We start from the raw sequence: 20,213 nt of genomic DNA, 5'->3' as shown, positions 1-20,213 counted from the left end.
AAATTCCTTTGCTGCCAAAAAAAAAAAAACCAACTATAGTCAAAGAAAGAAAGAAGAAAGTGAATGATAGTTGGGATTAGAGAGAAGAAACTTACTGATAAATTGTCTTATTTTAGTAATTAGAGGCTTCACTGACTTTCATTAGAGATTTATTGATACTATAATTTTTACATGTTTGATAAGGGAGGGGCTAGAAATGTCTTATTTAAAAATGTTGATTGATGTTATTTTTGTCATTTGTTTTCTTATTGCCCTCTAATTCATGCTTCTATTTTCTATGCATAATATGTTTTTTGGTAGCAGTCATTTTAATTTTTATCTTTTTTCTTTTGTCCTTTGTTTTTATTTTTTCTTTGTTATTTTCCATGTTTTCAGTCATATTCATTTTTATCATCTGCTCTTTCTTGTTTTAGATAACTAATGCATGTAAAATTGATGTAATTTTGCTAAGCTTCATTCCTTTACTACTGCACAGTTACTAATAATGAGGCTATCATTATTCCCCCTTAATATTTCTCATATATTTAGTCTTTTACTTTCACATTGCTTTGTGATTATGCATTTATTAATCATCTTAATATGCTTTCTGAAGTAGGAATGTATTATCTCCACTGGTGACAAGAACCTGATTGAAAAAATATCCTGCCTCAGAAGTCAGTGATAGAGCTTGGTTTAGAGTTCTGGATTTACTAGTTGCCTTTTTACACTATTTATTTTGATTCTTGATATTTCCCCATGTGAGATAATGATAAGAAATCTTTAATATTTTAATATTTTCCAACATAGTTTATATTTTAAAAAAATTTGTCTATATAGACACTATGCTATAAGACCATCATTGAGAATTAATGAAATTATTTGAAAAGTGAAGAAAATTGAAATGTAACTCAGTTTTCAATCTTTTATCTTTTGCTGTCTTTTTTTTTTTTTTTTTTGGTGTATGATGGTGGTGCTAATAGCAACAAAAGCTTGGAAACTAAGAACATTTTTTGTTCTTAAAAAAATAAAAGCTAAACTTTTCTGAAATTTTCTCCTAATTATTCATTAGTATTAATGAAGAAGTTGAAAAGATATGTTATACAATACATAAATCAACCTTTTAGAGTTGAAACTTAACATCAAATTGGTTTGTGTGTGTGTGTGTGTGGGGGGACAGACTAGGTACCATGATTCTTAAAGTCCACTTCTGTCTGAGCTTATTATTATTACAAAGCAGTAGTTACTAATGAGCTTAGAAGTAACCCTCACATCCCTCAGTTTTTGTTTGTTGTTATTTTTGAGTAGTAAACTCAAACCTGGGCTGGATGTCACTGCTCTACAATAACACAGAGCAAGAGTTGGTGGTATAGATGGTGAAACAGCCAAGTTAGTTCATTCCCTAACTGTCTTCCTGTTTAGTAGTCATTGAATCAGATCATACATTGAAACTGGAATTAGTTAGGAGGGGTATGAAGAAAAGTAGTAATGTTCTTAGTAATAACTGCTGATATTTATATCATGTGTTAGAGTAGGTTGTGTTCATGTGATTAGTAAATGGGGAAGGGGAGTCAGAATTCAAACTCAGTTCTTCTGACTCCAAATCCATTATTTTTTCTACTATACTACACTCTAGGGTTAACTTTTATGTTAAATACATAATCAAAGCCTCAATTTTTGCATGGAAAAATTTAGATTGTCTTTTTTGGGCGTTGATTTATGTGTCATAATTTAGTTCTCATAAGGCTGAGAAATTCCTTTTTAAAATTATCTTCCAATAAAATAGTTATCCTACAGAGAATGGTTAGACTAGATGATATATCAGACATTTTATAAAAAAGTATTGAATATAATAAATTTATAAGTTTATATAATCATAGATAACCAATGAATAAAGGCTTACAATAGTGTGGACTTAAAGTTTTGATTCATGACTTAATTACTACATATATAGGGAACAGGGAACAAAGTTTGTGTATATGGATATTATAGAAGCTGTATTAGATGACAATCACCTTTTAGGAAGTTTTCAATAACTTTCTATTGTTCCATTTGGCATTAGCTATTGTTTCTAGCAAAAAAGATTTGTTTCTCCTTCTACAAATATACTTCCAGTTGGATCTTTTTTCTTTGTAGGTTTAAATAAAGATCAACATTTAAAGTCTCACTTCCTTCTTCATAACATTATACTAAAAAACTTCATTATGCCTTTCTTGTTTCTCAATCTAAAAAATGTAATTTAAATTTCAGATGAATGTTGTGCATTGTAATCTATTTCACAGCTTTGTGATGTCAATATGATCTGTGGGTATCTTTTTTTTTATAATTTGTAATAGCAGCCATTTTTATTTATATATAAACATAAAATTTGTACTCACTATTTAATTCTTTTTAATTACAGGTAGATGCTACTGAGAGTGAACCAAAGAATTTTATCTTTATGAGTGAGGATGCAATGACTAATCCAGACAAACTGATGGTTTTAATTCATGGTAGTGGTGTTGTCAGGGCAGGTCAATGGGCTAGAAGGCTTATTATAAATGAAGATCTGGACAGTGGCACACAGATACCTTATATTAAGAGAGCTATGGATGTAAGTGAAATTATTTCTTTTTTGTTATTTTTAGTTCTGTTTTATTATGTATTAGAAATTACAGTTTCAGTTTTATTCAGTTTCATGAAATGTGTGGGCTCAGGATTTTAACATGTCCTGAAGTGTATTTCAGTCTTTAAATTGTAATTAGTTTTCTCACATGAAACGTGTTGAGTTATCTTGTTGTTAAAGAAAGAAAAGTAAGGGAATAGGAGCTAAGAAAGTTTCTTTAGAAAGTTCCCTCTGCAATGAAGATTTGACATTCTGAATTTTTCTTATACTTTTTCATCATATTCATCTCTTTGAAATAACAATCGAGTATTTTTTTTTTTAAACATCACTTATTCAAATGCGGCAAGCATATATTAAGTGTGAAACATTGTGCTTGGTGCTGGGAATATAAAGAGAATAATGAGACATTTCCTGCCCTCAAAGAGTTTACTTCTTACTGGGGGATACAGCATCTGTGCAGATAAATACAAAATTGAAAGTAAGTTTGGCAGTAAAATCACTATAAGCTTTCATGAATTGTTGTTTTCTGGAGTTTAAAACTAAATAAATCTTGTTCCTTGAAAGAAAAATGTAGAACTAATTTTGGTATTTGTGCCCATACTTAAAAAAAATATCTGCTTAGCATCTTGATTTCATTTTTGCACAGGTCTCATACAAAATACCTTAGGAAATGTCAAAGGAAAATAAAATTGTAAATTACATGTTTATCTAGTTATTCATATGAAATCAACCTTTATAGAAAAGATATTTATTGTAAAATTCATATATTTTCTTTGTGTTACATTTAAGATTTTGTTTTTCCATCTTGTCATGCAATTATTCATGTCATTATTTGTCTCTTTGGGTTTTATTGCTTCATTCATAAATTCTGCAAACTGTCAATTTTTTTGGAAGCACAGTTTATTTTTATATGCAAAAATAGAGATTTTCATAGAATAAAGTGAAATTATATCTTATTTAAAAGATTTATTCTTAGAGCAAGAAAGTAATTTATTTCAGGGATATTATTATATGCATCTATGGGTTATATTTTATTGAGAAGTGTATAGTACTAATTTTTTGTGATGAAAATTGGATAGATATGTTTAAAGGAATACACTTATTCTCCTTTCCATTAGTTCTTAAATGTTAAGAACAAGATTCATTTTCAAAAGAAAATTTTCTTTGGAGAGTTTTAGGGTTTGTATCAACATCTTGATTTGTCTGTCAGCTTTTTTATTCATCACATACAACAAATGGGTGAATGAATTGGATTTTGATTTGACCAGTAAAAGGTGGTAACCAGCTAGCATCTTGAGACTAAATACCCTTTAATACTGAAGGGGCTTACAGTAAACAGGTTGTATCAGACTATGTTTTTCATTCTGTGCTTTATTGTTGTACTTTTTTTACATTTAAAAATGAATGCCACTATAGACAGATTCAAGTAAAATATTTTTTGTGAAATATGATTTTTTTTAAAAAGTTCATATTTTTAACCTCATTTGGTAAAGGAAATCAAATTTTTTTAAACCTATTTTTCAGAAAAGGGAAAGTGTCCTGAATGATGATTTCATTAGTTTGGAAAACTCCTAATGGGGGAAATCCTTTCCTTCATACAGATCAGCAACTTGTCTGTAACTTCTAGTCCTCAAGGGTTGTTTGCTATGCTGAGGAGAGTGGCAGTGCTTGAACTTGAGACTTTAGGACACCAAGGCTGCACTGTACTCATTACATATGATTTCTCACTTTTGATTAAATAATAAATGTACTTTTACTGGAGAACCAATAATTTGAATTTGCTTTCCATAGACATTATTTTTTCCACATATACTCTTATTACTTTATGCTATTCTATATATACCTTTTACAATGTCTCATCATCTGTATTCATTGGTTCTGCCATATTAAGTTAGCAAGACTTTTTAAAATTCATGTTTCTAAAATAAAGTATTTTGATTTTATACTTAAATTCACTTGTCATTGACCTAGCATCAGAACTCAAGTTGTCATTTCTTTTTTTTAGTTTAATCTGCATTTATTATCATTTTTTCCATTACTTTCTTAAGTCTAGACAATCAGTAAAACAACAAATCAAGCCCTGTTTTGTAGCATTTGACTATTTTCTTTTTCTTTTAAAGTTAATTTATTTACTTTTAGTTTTTAACATTTACTTTCATAAGTTTTAAATTTTCTCCCCCTCTCTTCATTCTTCCCTTCCAAAGATGGCATGCAATCTGATATAGGTTCTACATATTCTATTAAACTTTCCTATTTTCACATTAGTTATGTTGTATAGAAGAATTATAATGAATGGAAGAAACCATGAGAAAGAAAACAAAACAAACAAACAAACAAAAAAGAAAATAGTCTGCTTCTCTCTGCATTCAGACTCCACAGTTCTTTCTCTGGATGTGGATGACATTTTCCATCATGAGTCCTTTGGAATTGTTTTAGGTTCTTTCGTTGCTGAGAAGGGCTAATTCTATCAAAATCTGTCATTGAACATGTGGCTGTTACTGTGTAGAATGTTCTGGTTCTGCTCACTTCACTCAGCATCAGTTCATATATGTCTTTCCAGGTTTTTCTGAAGTTGGCCTGTTCATCATTTCTTATAGCACAATAGTATTCCATTAAATTCATATACCACAACTTGTTCAGCCATTCTCTGATTGATGGGCATCCCTTCAGTTCCAGTTCTCGAACACCACATAAAGAGCTGCTATAGGGGCGGCTAGGTGGTTCGGTGAATAGAGCACTGGCCCTGGAGTCAGGAGGACCTGAATTCAAATCCGGCCTCAGATACTTAACACTTACTAGCTATGTGACCTTAGGCAAGTTACTTAACCCCAATTGCCCTGCCTTCCCCCTCTAAAAAGCAAAAAAAAAAAAAGCTGTTATAAATATTTTTGCACATGTGGTTCCTTTTCCCATTTTTATGATCTCTTTGGGATACAATCCTAGAAGTGGTTTTGCTGGGCCAAAGAGTATGCACATTTTTATAGTCCTTTGGGCATAGTTCCAAATTGCTCTCCATATTGGTTGGATCAGCTCACAGCTCCACCCACAATGAATTAGTGTTCCAACTTTCCCACATCTTCTCCAGCATTTATCATTTTCCTGTTTTGTCATGTTAGCCAATCTGATAGGTATGATGTGGTACCTCAGAGTTCTTTTAATTTGCATTTCTCTAATCAGTAGTGATTTAGACTACTTTTTCATTTGACTGTAGTTAGCTTTAATTTCTTCCTCTGAAAATAGCCTGTTCATATCCTTTGACCATTTATCAGTTGTGGAATGACTTGTATTTTTGTAAATTTGACTCAGTTCACTATATATTTTAGAAATGAGACCTTTATCAGAGACACTAGTTGTAAAAATTCTTTTCTGCTTCCCTCCTAATCTTGTCTGCATTGACTTTGTTTGTCCAAAATCTTTTCAATTTAATGTAATCAAAATTATCCATTTTGCATTTCATAATGTTCTCTATTTCTTGTTTGCTCATAAATTCCTCCATTCTCCATAAATCTCCCAGGTAAACTATTCCTTGCTCCCCTAATTTGCTTATAATATCAGCTTTTATATCTAAATCATGTACCCATTTGGACTTTATTTTGGTAGATGCTGTCAGACATTGGTCTGTGCCCACTTTCTGCCATACTGTTTTCCAGTTTTTTTCAGCAGTTTTTGTCAAATAGTGAGTTCTTATCCCAGAAGCTGGGGACTTTGGGTTTATCAAAAAGTAGGTTGATATAATCATTGACTACTGTGTCGTGTGTACCTAACTTATTCCACTGATTTCTTCCTCTATTTTTTAGTCAGTACCAAGTAGTTTTGATGATTGCTGCTTTATAATATAATTTAAGATCTGGTGTGGCTAGGATGTGTGTCATTTCTTATTGTACTTAGGTTGTAAAGATGAGATTTGGGGGATGAGGCAAACAGATTGTCCCCTTACCTTATCCTTTCTTCTTATTGAATAATATACCAAATAGAAGAGAAGAAATGGTTTGTGTCACTGAAGAATGAGACTTAACTTTTTCTACTCAAAATGGTACTGGTGATATACTTAGAGCCATAGTAGTCCATTGTTTAAATAATCCTTACCTTGTTTCTTAGGAAGGCCTGGCAGGTTATGCATGATACCTTGGCAAAAGAAACAAACCATCACAGTAATGTGTAGTACTTATTCATTTTTGCAAACTTCATAGGTTGTTTACCGCACTTATATTTTTTTCCTTTATTTTTTGTTTTGTAGCTGTGTATATACACTGTCATTAGTTTGTAAGTTTAGGATCCTGAGCTCACATTTAAGAGGCTGTTCATTTTGTATTAGGTAATTCCTACAAACTGGGAGTTAAAAAAATTTTCATTTTATAAACCAGATATTGTTGTTTATAAGGACCCTTTCTGAACAAATTTTAAAAACTATTATTTCAAAACTTAACAGAGTTCTTAGGATATTTACCTTGGCTTCACCACATGACTATAACCATATAAAAGTAATAAGTAGTACATAAAGTTTCGTATCTAAAATAGATATTGTCCTGAAATAGGTATTGCTTTGGAACTAGTCTTTATTGTCTGTATTTCATGATGCTAATAATAATTCTAATTTCATAATTATGAGTTTCTATTTTAAGTTTCTTTTTTTAAGTGGAGGGCCATGTAGAATTGACAGGGCTGAAATTAGGTTCATATAACTCAAGAATAAGGAGGATCCTTTCAGGCCATCAAGTACGGTCCGTTGTCAACAGACATCCTAGGCCCATGTCAATTTGATCACACGTATGTTGTTGTTCCATAGCCCTTCTTAGCAAATCATTCTGATATTTAAGAATGTTTATTGAATATAATAAATTCTGAATATTAAAAACCCTGATTGGTTAGGGTTCATTTAACCAAGCAGTTTAGGAATTGTTCAAAATTGATTTTTTTCCTGGTCTAATCTTCTACATTTAGAGATTCTTTTGCTGTTTGTTTATAACTCTAGCAAGGCGAGCAGGTAAAACCTAAGTCATTTTTCTGTCTCTCATTCAACAAGCATTTATTAACATCATTGTTAAATACTGATTTTTATCTATGAATACTTAACTGTCTTAACCTTTCGTTAATTTCAGTACATTCTCTAAAAAAGGAACTTACATTAAAAAAAATAAAATTCTTTTCTTCTATATGTTAAAGACTCAGTTATTGCCATGGCTACTTATAAAATATTTAAATAAATTACCCAGTTAGTTACTTCTCCTGATTTTATCAAAAGGAACCATTTGAATCTAGGAGTTAGAAAACATCATGTCATAGTATAAGAAATATAGCAAATTTCAATATAATTTATAATATGATTTGAAACCTTAGGAGATGATATATATATTGGAGCATTTGCTTAAATAAATACTCTTCTACTCTTTGGAGATCATCGTAATGGGAATTGACTTGTATTTTAGCTATGTTAGTGATTTCAGAAATGATTTATAGCCTTTTAGCTTTTTATCCCTTATATTCCTTTGTAGCAAAATGAATGTTAGCTTACATACATTAGTGCTTATGTACTTGCTTTATAATTTGTTAGACTTTCTTATCTTTTTCACACAGATTTGCAGTTCAGTGAATTATTTACAGGATAATAGACACTTTTTTTCAAAAAAAGTTGTTGGAGTCATTAGAGATTGTTTCAAAGGAATAGGGTATGACTTTTACCACTATTCTAAGTTAGTGTATTCTTTTTGGCATCTACCTCTTAAGTCTAAATCTCTATGTCCAGAGTTCTTCCTAGAGTGAATGCAAGATCATTTTGATCTAAGTAATGTGAAGGAATCAGAATTTAACAAAGGTGATCATGTGGAAATTTCAGTAGAATTCTATGGATCAGATACGAATGCTGGGTAAGAAAATAGAAATACTTATTCTTTTCTATATGGGGCATTTCCCTGGCTATTATTAACTACAGTGTTATTACAAAGAAATTCAAATAATAATTTAATCAAAGTTAAATAATTGCATTTATATAGTGCTAAAATATGTTGGATATGATATCAAAGATATGTTTCATGATCAGGAGTCATAAAAACTGTACAATTCTTTAGATTCTTTTAAAATAATACTTTTCAAAAATAGTGATTTTTAAAAATAGCTATCAGGAAGAATTTATTCAGTGGTTACATGGGTTCTCTAGTAATAGTCTAGCATTGACTTAACCATTTCCAAAGATAGATTGATACATGCATAAATATATATACATACACATATATTTAAATCTATGTGTGTTTGTATGCATATGTATATAAACTTAAGAATATATTTAAATATCTTTAAAAATTGGATTTATACTGTGTTTAAGAACAGTAAATTTAAACTAAATTAAGGAACCTCTGAAAATATTTAATATAATGAAAATTTTCTCCTTAAAATATAGGGTACATATAAAATATTAGAACTGGATCATTTTTTATTCTGGGTTGAAAAAATTCAGCAATTCAAAATAAAAAAAATTAATCGTAACTCATAACAAATGTTGATTAAAGAAAATAGACGTCATTACATAATAGAGTTCATAGAAGATTGTTCAAGACATGAATCCCAGAAAAGGTTAAAAGCTTAGCATATTACTGAATTGACAGGGTATATAAACCCACACCAGCCCCTACGCCAGTGAAGGAAAACAATGAGATGACAGCTCTTGTGTTTGGAGAGAGGTTGTTAACGACAGCTTATTCCTTTATGATTTCAACTCTTGACAGAAGACAGGTCTGCTTGTTGCATCATGGCAGATGTATCATTACCTTCTGGCCCTGTCATGAGTGAATTGGAAAAAACCCACTTGCAGTTCTGAAAATCCAATTACTTTCAGGAATTTTGGGTACCATTTCTAAGACAGATGTGAATAAGCCTTTCTTTGATAGCTGTTGGCCTCTCCTTATCCATCATTGTTCTGTACTTTTGATTTGAATGAATTTTGCAATGAATTTTGAGCTAATTAAGTATGTTTCGAATCTTTTTTTTTTAGTATCTTGTAAGTTATATAATAGCATATATAATAGCACCATGTGTTAAATTGTTCCCCTGACACTGACCAAACTAAAATATTAATATAAGCTTTTTCTTATGTACATGACTTGAAGTGAGGATTTTAAGAGGAGAATAAGCTATTTTCACTAACAAGTACAGGAAGAAGAGAGAGAGCCATGCTTAATATTAAAGTAGTTTGGGATAATTTTTAAATGAAAATGTTGCCCTATAATTATTATATATTTTTATAGTTTTCTATTATATGCATATCCGAATTATACATTTTCCCCTCTGACTTATTGAATACCTAGAAGTGACTCTGGAGAGTTAGAAAGAGAAAGAGGGGGTGTGGATTTTTGAAAGTATGTCAAAAGCCTTGGGGTTTGCATAGTATGATCAGAATTTCAATGGAGGTTGAGATGAGTTTAAATGCATAGACGGTGAACAAAAAAATCTTGTTTAATTTCTGTCATGTTGTTCTTTTTTTAGTCACTCTGATGTCTTTTTCAAATCTGCTTTACTCTTGAGCTTTGTGCTACTATATTCAAGATCTGGGTTTTTCTTCTTTTTATTTCGTTTTAACTGCTGATCCCTTTTCTGTGGTGTTGCTTCCTTTAATATCAGCTGAAGCGGTCTGAATTGCTGAATCAAAGCTGTTTTGGAAGAGAGACAGTGTTTAAGATTGTGCAGGGTGAGATTCTCTGGGTAGAAGGTAACACTTCCTGCAGTTATAATCAATGCACTTGACACTTTCAAAGGCAGGAGAAGCCATGACTTGCTCAGGGGTTAAACTTTTAAAATAACTTCCCTAGGGAAAAATGCCATCAATAAAATGGAATAATTAGTTGAAGATTCTTGGGTAGCCTAGGTTTATAAAGAAAAGATTAGAGAATAGGTCAGGTTTGCATTTACACTCTTGCTTTTCTTTTCCTTTTTTAAAAAAGCTTTTATGCTTTTGTTTAAATTTCATGTAGCTCTTAAAATTCTTTAAAAAAGCTCATTTCTAATATTTTTTTGAGTATCTGATTTACATAATTGAATACTTTTATTTGTGGAGCACTATAAAGAAGAGGATGCAGTTCTTTTAAAACTAATAGGAAATAATTAGTTGAATATAAACTTGTAAAAATCAGAGATGTACCAAATCATGAAAATAGTTCTTTTAGTAGTAGAAGACTCAGACTCTTAGCCTAACTCAATAGTCTTTGTATGGCCAATAGCTTTTATTCTTATAAGGTTTATAAATAAATAAGTAGCATTTTAAAGAGTGGGGTTGTCACAGAAAGTGAATTTATAACCCAAAATTATAGTAGCATTCCAAGGTTATTCATTGCTTGTTTTTGTATGTTCTTTTAGACTGTAATACATATGAATTGTCAAAAACATATTTTAATTAAAAATTCTAGTTGAAAGAATATTTTCTATATAGAACTTAAATACTACTGTTATTATTATATACCATGGTTTTAGTTTGAAAAAAATTTTTGTTTTGTAAATATGTTGCTTTATTATTTTTGCAGGGTTTGCAACTTAAATTTTCTTTAAGAAAAAGTCATTGCAGATGGTAATTCTGGACAGAAGCAACACATGACTGTCTAGGTTAAGGAAATATTATCGATTTAGTATCAGTAATTTATGACAATTAAGATCCTCAGAAATCTAATAGGGAATTTTTAAAGTTAATGCAATATATACATTAAAACTCATTTATGGGGGTATAGAAATCTATCTTGCCCTACAAGAAAGTAAGAGGGGGTTTGGGGGAATATAAGAGAGGGCAGATTGGGGGAATATAAGAGAGGGCAGATTGGGGGAAGAGGGGTATTCAGTATGCTTGCCATCTTGGAGTGGAGGGTAGGGCAGAGATGGGAAGAAAATCTGTAACTCAAAATCTTTGCGAAATTAATGTTGAAAACTAAAAATAAAATTTAAAACTTCATTTATGTTTTATGTAATTTTTTGAAACATATTCACCTCTTTCTAACTATCGTGTAACTGACATTTATATTAGTGCTTTAAGATTTTCAAAATGCTTTACATATATTATCTTATTTGAACCTTACAAGAAATCTATGAGTAATATATATATTTTTATGTGTGTATATGTCTTATTTATGCCTTTTGTTTTTACAATATATTTTGTTTTTATATTACTTTTCTCGAAATATACCTTCCCTTTCCTGTCCACTTCAGGATTGAACCATTCCTTATAAAGAAGAAAAAAGTAACTAGAAACACCAGGTATAGTTATTGCATTTGACAACATAAACAACATTCTGTTTTGATTTTCTCTTAGCTCTTAACCAGGAGGAGGGAGATTTGTGTTATTTCATATTCTCTAGGACCATGATCACTTCTTCAGTCACTCTTTTTGCTTTAAATTTCTGAGTTGTGCTTAAGTTTAGTGACTTTTTTCACTTACATAATTGTAATATAGAAATTTTATTTTACTTTGTATTGGTTCTTACAATTTTTTTTTTCATTCTTCTCTGAATTCATAGGATCTTAGATTTAGAGGTAGAAGAGACCTTAGAGTCATCTCTTGCGACCTCTTCATTTTACAGATGAGAAAACTGTGACTTGCCCAAAGTCACTTAGTAAGTAGCAGAGCCAGTATTTGAACCCAGGTCCAAAGACTCCAAATCCAGTGCTGTGTTCTTTCTACTCTACAACTTTGCATCCCTTTACGTTTTCCATTTCTTATTGCAAAATAATAGGCTATTACATTCAAATGTCACAGCTCTTTTCAGTCATTTCCTAATTGATTAGCATCCATTTTGTTTCTTTTTTCTGTTTGTTTCCACAAAATGTACTCTAAATATTTTGGTATATATTGAAATTTTTTTTTTCTCTGACATCCTGAAGGACATATGTAGTATTGGGATTGCTAGGTTTAAGGTGTGAGCCATTTAGAAATTTTTCTCTTGCCTAATTCCAAAAGGATATTCAGAGCAGTGAGACCAATTCACAGCTTCACTAATAAAGCATGCCTATCTTCCCATAGCCTTTCCAATAATGACTGATCCCATTTTATGTCATCTCTGACAGTTTCTTTTTTAAATTGTGTATGTTTTACTCATTTTGGTATTTAAAAAATCCACTTTTTTCTCTTTCTCATCTTCCTTGTCCTCCGAGAAAAAACAAAAAACAAAAAACACAAAACACTTATGATGAATGTGCATAATCAGACAAAACAATCCCCATATTGGCTATGTTAAAAAAAAAGTCACAATCTATACCCTGAGTTTATCGCATTTCTGCCAGGAGATGGATTTGTTGTTCCTTTGAACAATATTGGTGTTAAAATTGTTCTCCTGATTCTGCTCACTTTCCCATCAGTCTATATAAATCTTCTAGGTTCCTCTATACTGCCTTTTTCTTCATTTATTATAACACAATAGCATTCCATTACATTCTTATACCATGATTTGTTCAGCCATTTTCTAATTGATGGACATACCCCTTAATTTCCAATTCTTTGGCATCACAGAAGAGCTGCTAGAAAAATATATATATATATATATATATTTTTTTTTTACATGTAGCTCCTTTTCTTCTTGCTTTGATCTCTTTGGGGCATAGGCCCACTAATGATATCCATCTTTCTCAATTAATTTCCAGTTTGTGAAGTGGACTCTCAGTTGTTTTAATTAGCTGACATTTCTCTTACAAGTAGTTAAGTATAGCATATTTTCAAATAGTAATTTATAATTAGCAGTTCTTGTGAAAATTGTTTATATCATTTGACTACTTATCAATTGGGGGAGTGCTTTTGGAATTTTATATTTGGGTCATTTCTCTATATGACTTAAATATCAACTTTTATTGGTGATATTTATCACAAATTTGGGTTTTTTTGCACCCCCCTCCCAGGGTTTCATTTATTGTCTTCCCACTTATTTTGTTCATGTAAATAATACATATTGTTATCCCCATTTTATAGATTAGGAAACTGAAGCTCAGAGAATGGAAGGTGACTTGTCCATGTATATAACAATTAAGTGTCAGAGTTGGGAGTCCTTAATCAGTGTGTTATAGCTTTTTGACTTCCAAGTCCAGGACTCTCTTCACTATACCAACCTGTGTTTCTTAGATAATTTAATATTTTTCCTAGGTATTTGAATGGTATGTTCTAAGAAAAGTTGAGAAGAGAGACATGGACAGGCTTACCTGAGGCCATATAGGAGATTTTTCCCCAAAAGTTAACACAAGATGTCATTATAATCCCTGGACTCTTTACTGCTGCTTTTATATTCATACCTCACCACCTCTTACGGTATAGGCTTGTTTCATTTTCTTTGCAGTTCTTAATCAAAAATAGCTAGATTTATTAAGATCTATCACTCATCACAATGAGTACATAATATGTAGAAGCTAAAGAGATACTATCACCTTATAATAGGACTATTATTAATAAATATAATATTTATCGATAAATTTGACAATACTACATCAAAGTCGGTATGTCTCATAGTCACTTATTATTTAAATTAATCTTATAAATACATCCTATTGCATCAGCTGGGTGACATTGTGTTCTGAGAGGTGGCAGTACACAGTATACTTTTATTTGTATTTAGAGCTTTAGAATATGTATTTAGTATTCAGACTTTAATATTTAATATTATATTGTGTTAAGTATAATTTTTATTTTCAAAAAGGGAAAAAAGTGATTTCTAGTTTTATGTCCTATAGGCTCCTTTAAGAGAAAAAAATTATTCAATATAAATGAGGTCATATGTGACCTTATGGGATCTCAGTTGAAATCTGTCTTTTAACAAGAGAAAAAAATTACAATTATTAGATGTTAATACTCAGGAAATTGAGCTGAGATCTTATATGATCACACAGACCCTATGTTCTCTAATTTTTTTCAGTTTTAGGATTAGGACAACTTAGTCTCATCGTGAAGAAAACTATTATGTTTGCTAAACTTATTTTAAGTTTTCTGTTTTCTTTAGTGTGACCTTTCCAGGTATTTGAATATGGTGTAACTTAAAAAGATGGAACATTTAAAAACAATTATTTTATGGCCGAATGAATTTTAAATGGTCTGTTATCTTAGTTGATAAATGTAGATTTTAAGTATTCAAGATCAGTTAAGTAATTTAGGATACTAATAATTTATAAATGTCTGTTTATCATAGTGCACCTTTAATATATGTCATTCACAAAAATACTTTGTAATAAAAATCAGTTGACTAATAAGGATTGATTAATTTTTTGTGCATGTTATTAAAACATTTTTCTCTTTTGGAATCTATATGTGTGTATGTGCAAATACACGTGAATGTTATGATTCCAAATTGCCAACACAGTGTTGATTTTTAAAAAATGAACCATTACTTAAAAGAGTTATCAATTCAGTAGGGAAATGAGTCCTTGCTTATTCATACCATGAGCTGCATATTTGAATAAAATTATCTTTTGCTTACTATGAATTGGACTTAAAATATTTGAGAGAATATTCATGCACAGAAATGCATGTCAAGAATTTTTTGTTAATTCTTTAAATAGTTCAACATAGTTCTTAGTTTGCATTTTCTGTAATAGTAAGGAAATAAGTTTTTCATGGAGCTTTTCATGCAAATTTACTTGGAATTATCTTTTGAAAATATGCAGCCTTTTGAATATCATATGTTGTTTTTGATCAAAAACTTTAAAAAGTTAAATAGTTCTATCAGAATCAACTAAAACTGTTGGTAATTGTCTTTTTTTTTTCCTTGAAATTAACAAATGACAACATCAAAGCCTCACTAGTGAGGTGTGCAGTAGGTCATTTGCTGCTGCAGGCATTTTCTCTCCCTCCAGGATGCTCTTGTTTAGTTTCACTTCAGTTTCTGCCTGTGGCACTGTATGGTGAAATTCAGACATGTTCTTCCCCTCCAAGGAATCTCTAGGGTGGAGAATAACTTATACAAAATTAATAAATGGTGTTGCTTTTTCATTATCGCCCATCTAAGGCAATTTGCAATGTTCCCTTTAGAAAAAAAAATGAGTTGCATAGAATGCACTTTTAGCAGCAAATTAACAGATTGAAAGCTATATACTCTCAGTTTTAAGGGAAAAATGTATTTGGGCATAGCAAATGGACTAGAATTGATTAACAAATAATTCCTGACACTATCTTTTCACAACATTTTCTCCTTTAAGGTTTTGTCATATCAAAAACAAAACATTAAAATGATCAGAACTTAATATTATAAATGAAAAATATGATGGTTGTAGTTCCTTGCATTTTAGATGTCTGAATTGCTGGTTATTTCCCTAAATTAAACTCCCATTATGTCATCTTACTAGAGATGAGGAATCAGTTATTTGTTGGTAACTTGGAAATTTTAGTAGTCTAGGTGAATCCTTTTGCTTAGTTGTATTTTGTTGTAACATTTTAGAAACAATGTTCTTGATATAAAAATTGACATGGATAGCTTTAATCTGTTATTATATTGTACACTGTTTGATGCCTTAGTTTCCACAGTGCTACAGGCAGTGAGATTTAAGATTGCTTTTGAGAAGACAATGGATAATGAATCTTGGGTGTAAATAATTGCTGGTCTATGAGGGAAAAGAACTTAAAGCTGCATTTAAATTTTTGGAGGGTGATTAGTTTTAATTGCTTTTCTATCAGTCTGAAGTTTTGTGAACTTTGTATTGCCACATGCAATGGTTGTCTGTCCTTAAATCTAAATAAATTAGAATTGTTTTTGGTGTTGAATGTGGTTGAACTAATTATAAAGAATCTTAATGTTTGCAATGCTTTTTAAAACCGGATTACAGAAGAAAATTTGATAATTTGGATTGTAACATTTTGCTTGAATGAAAAATCCTTAGGGAAATAATAACTCCTTCACAATGTGCTCCAGAGGGCCTGCCCTTTGCCACCATCACTCAGCAGCCTTTCCTTCCCTGGAGGTTCATCCATCTAGATCTATCACTCTATCTACAATAGATATGATGGCAGTGTAGTACTATCCTCCAGCTCATTCTTTCTCTTTTCTCAAAGATTTCAGGATCTGGCTGTTAGCCTTGCCCTGTCCTCTATAACCCTTGTCTTTGCATTTGAGGACTTCACTATATGTGTTGATGTTTCCTGAAATACTTTGACTTCTTTGTTAATCAGCCTTCTCAAGGCCCATGACTTCCACCTTCCCTCCATCTCACCTAAATAGAGTGATGGCTGTACTTTTGATTTCATTATCATTTATAAGTATTCTATTTCCAAGATCAAGAACTCTGAAATTTTTCTGACAAATTTTTATCATTCTGTTTTTTTTAACATTCTTTCATCATTCTGTTTGTTTCTCCCTGAGTCTCACTCCTCCTAAATCTATTATTTGTCCTCACTATCCTCCCTTCATTCTTCTGAACCATAACTTCTATTTTGTCTTTACTATCTTCTGTACTATATTTAATCTGCTCTTTTCAGAGTTATTACTACTATTTAAATTGACAAATCTTATAGCTTTTTCTTAGACCTCATCCTTCTTGACCTCCTTGAATGTTTGGTATTGTTGACTCATCTTCACCCCTCCTGGTTTATCTCTGGATAATAAGTTTTGTGAATCTCTTGGTTCTCCACTTACTATCATGGTTGTGTCTGTCTTCTCAATCTTCTTTGCTGATTCATTATCTGTGTCCTACCCTTTTTTGTATGAGTGTACCCCAGGTCTATTTCCTGGGCCCTCTTCTCTATATCTCAGTGATTTCATCTGCTCCATAGTGTTCAGCTATTTATACAGAATATTCTAGCCCTTTTTTTTTATCTCCATATTCCAAGGTTACCAACTACCTATTGGACGTTTCATTCTGGATGTTCTGAAGGCATTTAAAATTCAACAGGTCTTAAATCATAATATTTCCCCTTGAACCTTTCCCTCTTTCCTATTTATGTTGAGAACACAACCATCCAAGTTTTTCAACTTTGGAGTTCCTCTCCCTCTCCCCTATCCCATTATTTTTGGCCAGATATTTTAATTTCTGTCTCTATAATATATCTAGCATCCATCATTCCTTTCTCTCTACTCACATTTGAAAAATCATCTTTCCCCTTGAAACTTTACCTCTTTCTCTATTTCTGTTGAGAGTACAACTGTCCTTCTAGAAAGCCAAGTTTGCAACTTTGAAGCCCCTCCCCTCCATATCCAGCAGTTGCCAAATCTTTTCATTTTTCTGTTCATCTGTAGCATCCATCCCCTTGTCTCTATTCCCATATCTACCACCTTTATTTTAGGCCTTTCTTACTGCTTCTCTGGATGGTGGCAGTAACCTCCCAATAGGTATCGCCATCTCCATTCTATCTCATCCTCCACAAAGTTTCCAAGGTGATTTTCTTAAAGAGAAGGTCTGACACTCCCTTGCTCAAAAAACTCTAATGGTTACCTGTTGCTTCTAGAATAAGATATAAACTTCTCTATTAGACATTTAAGGCCCTTTATAATCTGGACATATCCTGTCTTTCAAAGGCTTTTTGTACCTTACTTTCCTCCAGTTTGTATTCTAGCTAAACTGATTTGCTTATTTTTCATAATGACTTTTCATATGCCATCTTTGTCCCTCGAGAGGCCTCTCCCTGTACCTGAAATAGTTACTTCTTATCTGTGTTTAGGTCACATGTTACCTCCTGCCTTTCCTGATCCACCTAGATGCTGGTGCCCTGTACCCCTTAAACTACTTTGTATTTACTTATTTCTTCTCCCCTCAATAGAATATAAGCTCCTTGAGAACAAAGACATCTTTGTTTATTACTTTTTAATGTTACAACATCTAGCACAGTGCCTGGCACATAGTTCTCACACAGTTTTTGTGGAATGAAAGAAGGTAGATTGTAAATCTTAGAAAATTATACACACATGAACCATTATTGTTATTCTATACAATGTTTTGTAACAGGGCTCCTAGGTGATAGAGTGGACAGAGAATTGGACCTGGAGTCAGGTCTAGGAAGACCCACCTCCCTGAGTTAAATCTGGCCTCAGACATTTCCTAACTCTGTGACCCTGGGCAAGTCACTTCACCCTGTTTGCCTCAGTTTCCTCATCTGCAAAATGAGCTAGAGAAGGAAAGGACAAACCACTCCAGTATCTTTGCCCAGAAAACCCAAATGGGATCACCAAGAATCAGATGTTACTGAACAGCAGCAGCAAAACTTTGTCACAATGATGATTAAGATTGACCTTTTGTAATGGATTTCTATTGCCATTATAGACCAGCATTGATATAAACCTGTTGAAATAATATTTGTTGATAAAATATATAACTACTTTTCATAGACTATGTCATTACAGTCATCTCTGATTATCTGTATTAAAGGAATATAGCAATGAACAGCATAATACAAAATGTAGATATTACTCTAATTTGTATTTTACTTTAGAATGAACTTTTCTACTTATGCCTGGGAATACCATTCAACAAATATTTATTAAACTGTATGCAGAGCAATGTGTGAAGGCCTATGTCACATAAAAAGTTTAATATTACTAAAGAATCTGATGCATAAAAATAATTATTTTGAATTTGACATTTTTACCAGTTATGAATACACGGTGAATTCAGACCCACATTAGGGAAAAAAATGAAGGATTTCCCACTTCCCTTCCTTCTGACAAACTCCTCCCTGCTCTGTTATGCCTGCTGGAAGATGAATATAATGTCTTAATTAGGGTGTCACCTGACTCAAATGAACTACTTCATTTGGGTCATAATATTACTGGGAGATGTGACTCCTAAGCCAGTGGCAGTGTATTTGGAATATCTTGAAAATTGGGAGGGTTGCCCCAAGGTTAGAAAAGAGCAAATATCCTGATTTTCAAAAAATGGGAAGAGAGCCAAATCTTCCAACTATAGCCCAGTGAGCTTGATTTCAATTCCCTTGATAATTCTAGGATGGATGATTAAAAAGATAGTTGATGAACATCTAGAAAGGGCTCTCTTTCAGCAAAAACCCACCAGACTGTAACCAGCTGCATTGAGAAGCTAGCAATGCAACCTCTTCTAGTCAACCAGGGTAATCAAACAGCTATTTTGAGCTGATTGAGACTAGTCTGTCTCCTGATTCAGCCACTACTAATGTAATGGAATAACCAGAACTATGGGCCAGTTCTAACCCAATCCCTAGATTTTTGGTCAGAATCTGTCAAAATTCTGGAGGACTGCAAACTGAACATTTTATAGGTTGATTTGTTTCCAGATTATTGTCTCCTTTGTAGCTGCCATGTTTAGAGCTAGGCTTTTTGTTTCCTGTGTTATCTCTGATTTCTATCTTCTATCTTGGATCACGAATTTATAATTTGAAGGGACCTTTGAGGTTATCTAGTCCAGTACAGAGGTCAGTTGAGGCCCAGAGAAGAAAAATGACTACTTTCTTAAGGTTGCAGAAGTGGTAAGTGGAGGAGCACAATTTGGACAGAGGACCTAGATATATGCATTGCTTCCCTGTTCTGCTAGGATTGTCATGAATACATTTCTGAATCTGTATCTCTATGACATTACTTTTGCAAAAGAAAAAGTGTGAATGATCTAATAAATAATTATTTCAAATTCTATATGGGTTAACTTGTGCTATGGTTCTCCCTGAAGTTACTGCTGTAATTACTTTCCTTTGTATACAACTATTGAAAAGCTTCTAAGCAGTGAGTTTATTAGA

At 31.9% G+C, this 20,213-nt stretch overlaps 1 protein-coding gene across 1 annotated transcript in view; it reads left to right on the top strand.

Moving 5' to 3' along the window:
* ARB2A (ARB2 cotranscriptional regulator A) overlaps nt 1–20,213 on the top strand; it is a 527,996-nt gene that overhangs the window by 134,830 nt on the left and 372,953 nt on the right. The window contains exon 5 of the mRNA XM_069085441.1: nt 2,378–2,569. Within this exon, the coding sequence (XP_068941542.1) occupies nt 2,378–2,569 (192 nt within the window). The remainder of the gene's footprint in view (nt 1–2,377; nt 2,570–20,213) is intronic.

The sequence above is a fragment of the Petaurus breviceps genome, unplaced genomic scaffold, assembly GCF_028583685.1.
Source record: "Petaurus breviceps papuanus isolate PSGF00001 unplaced genomic scaffold, PetGlider_PUasm1.0 175, whole genome shotgun sequence".
NCBI lineage: Eukaryota > Metazoa > Chordata > Mammalia > Diprotodontia > Petauridae > Petaurus > Petaurus breviceps.
The sequence above is the reverse complement of the archived record's forward strand: the minus strand, read 5'-3'. Positions and strand labels throughout refer to the sequence as shown.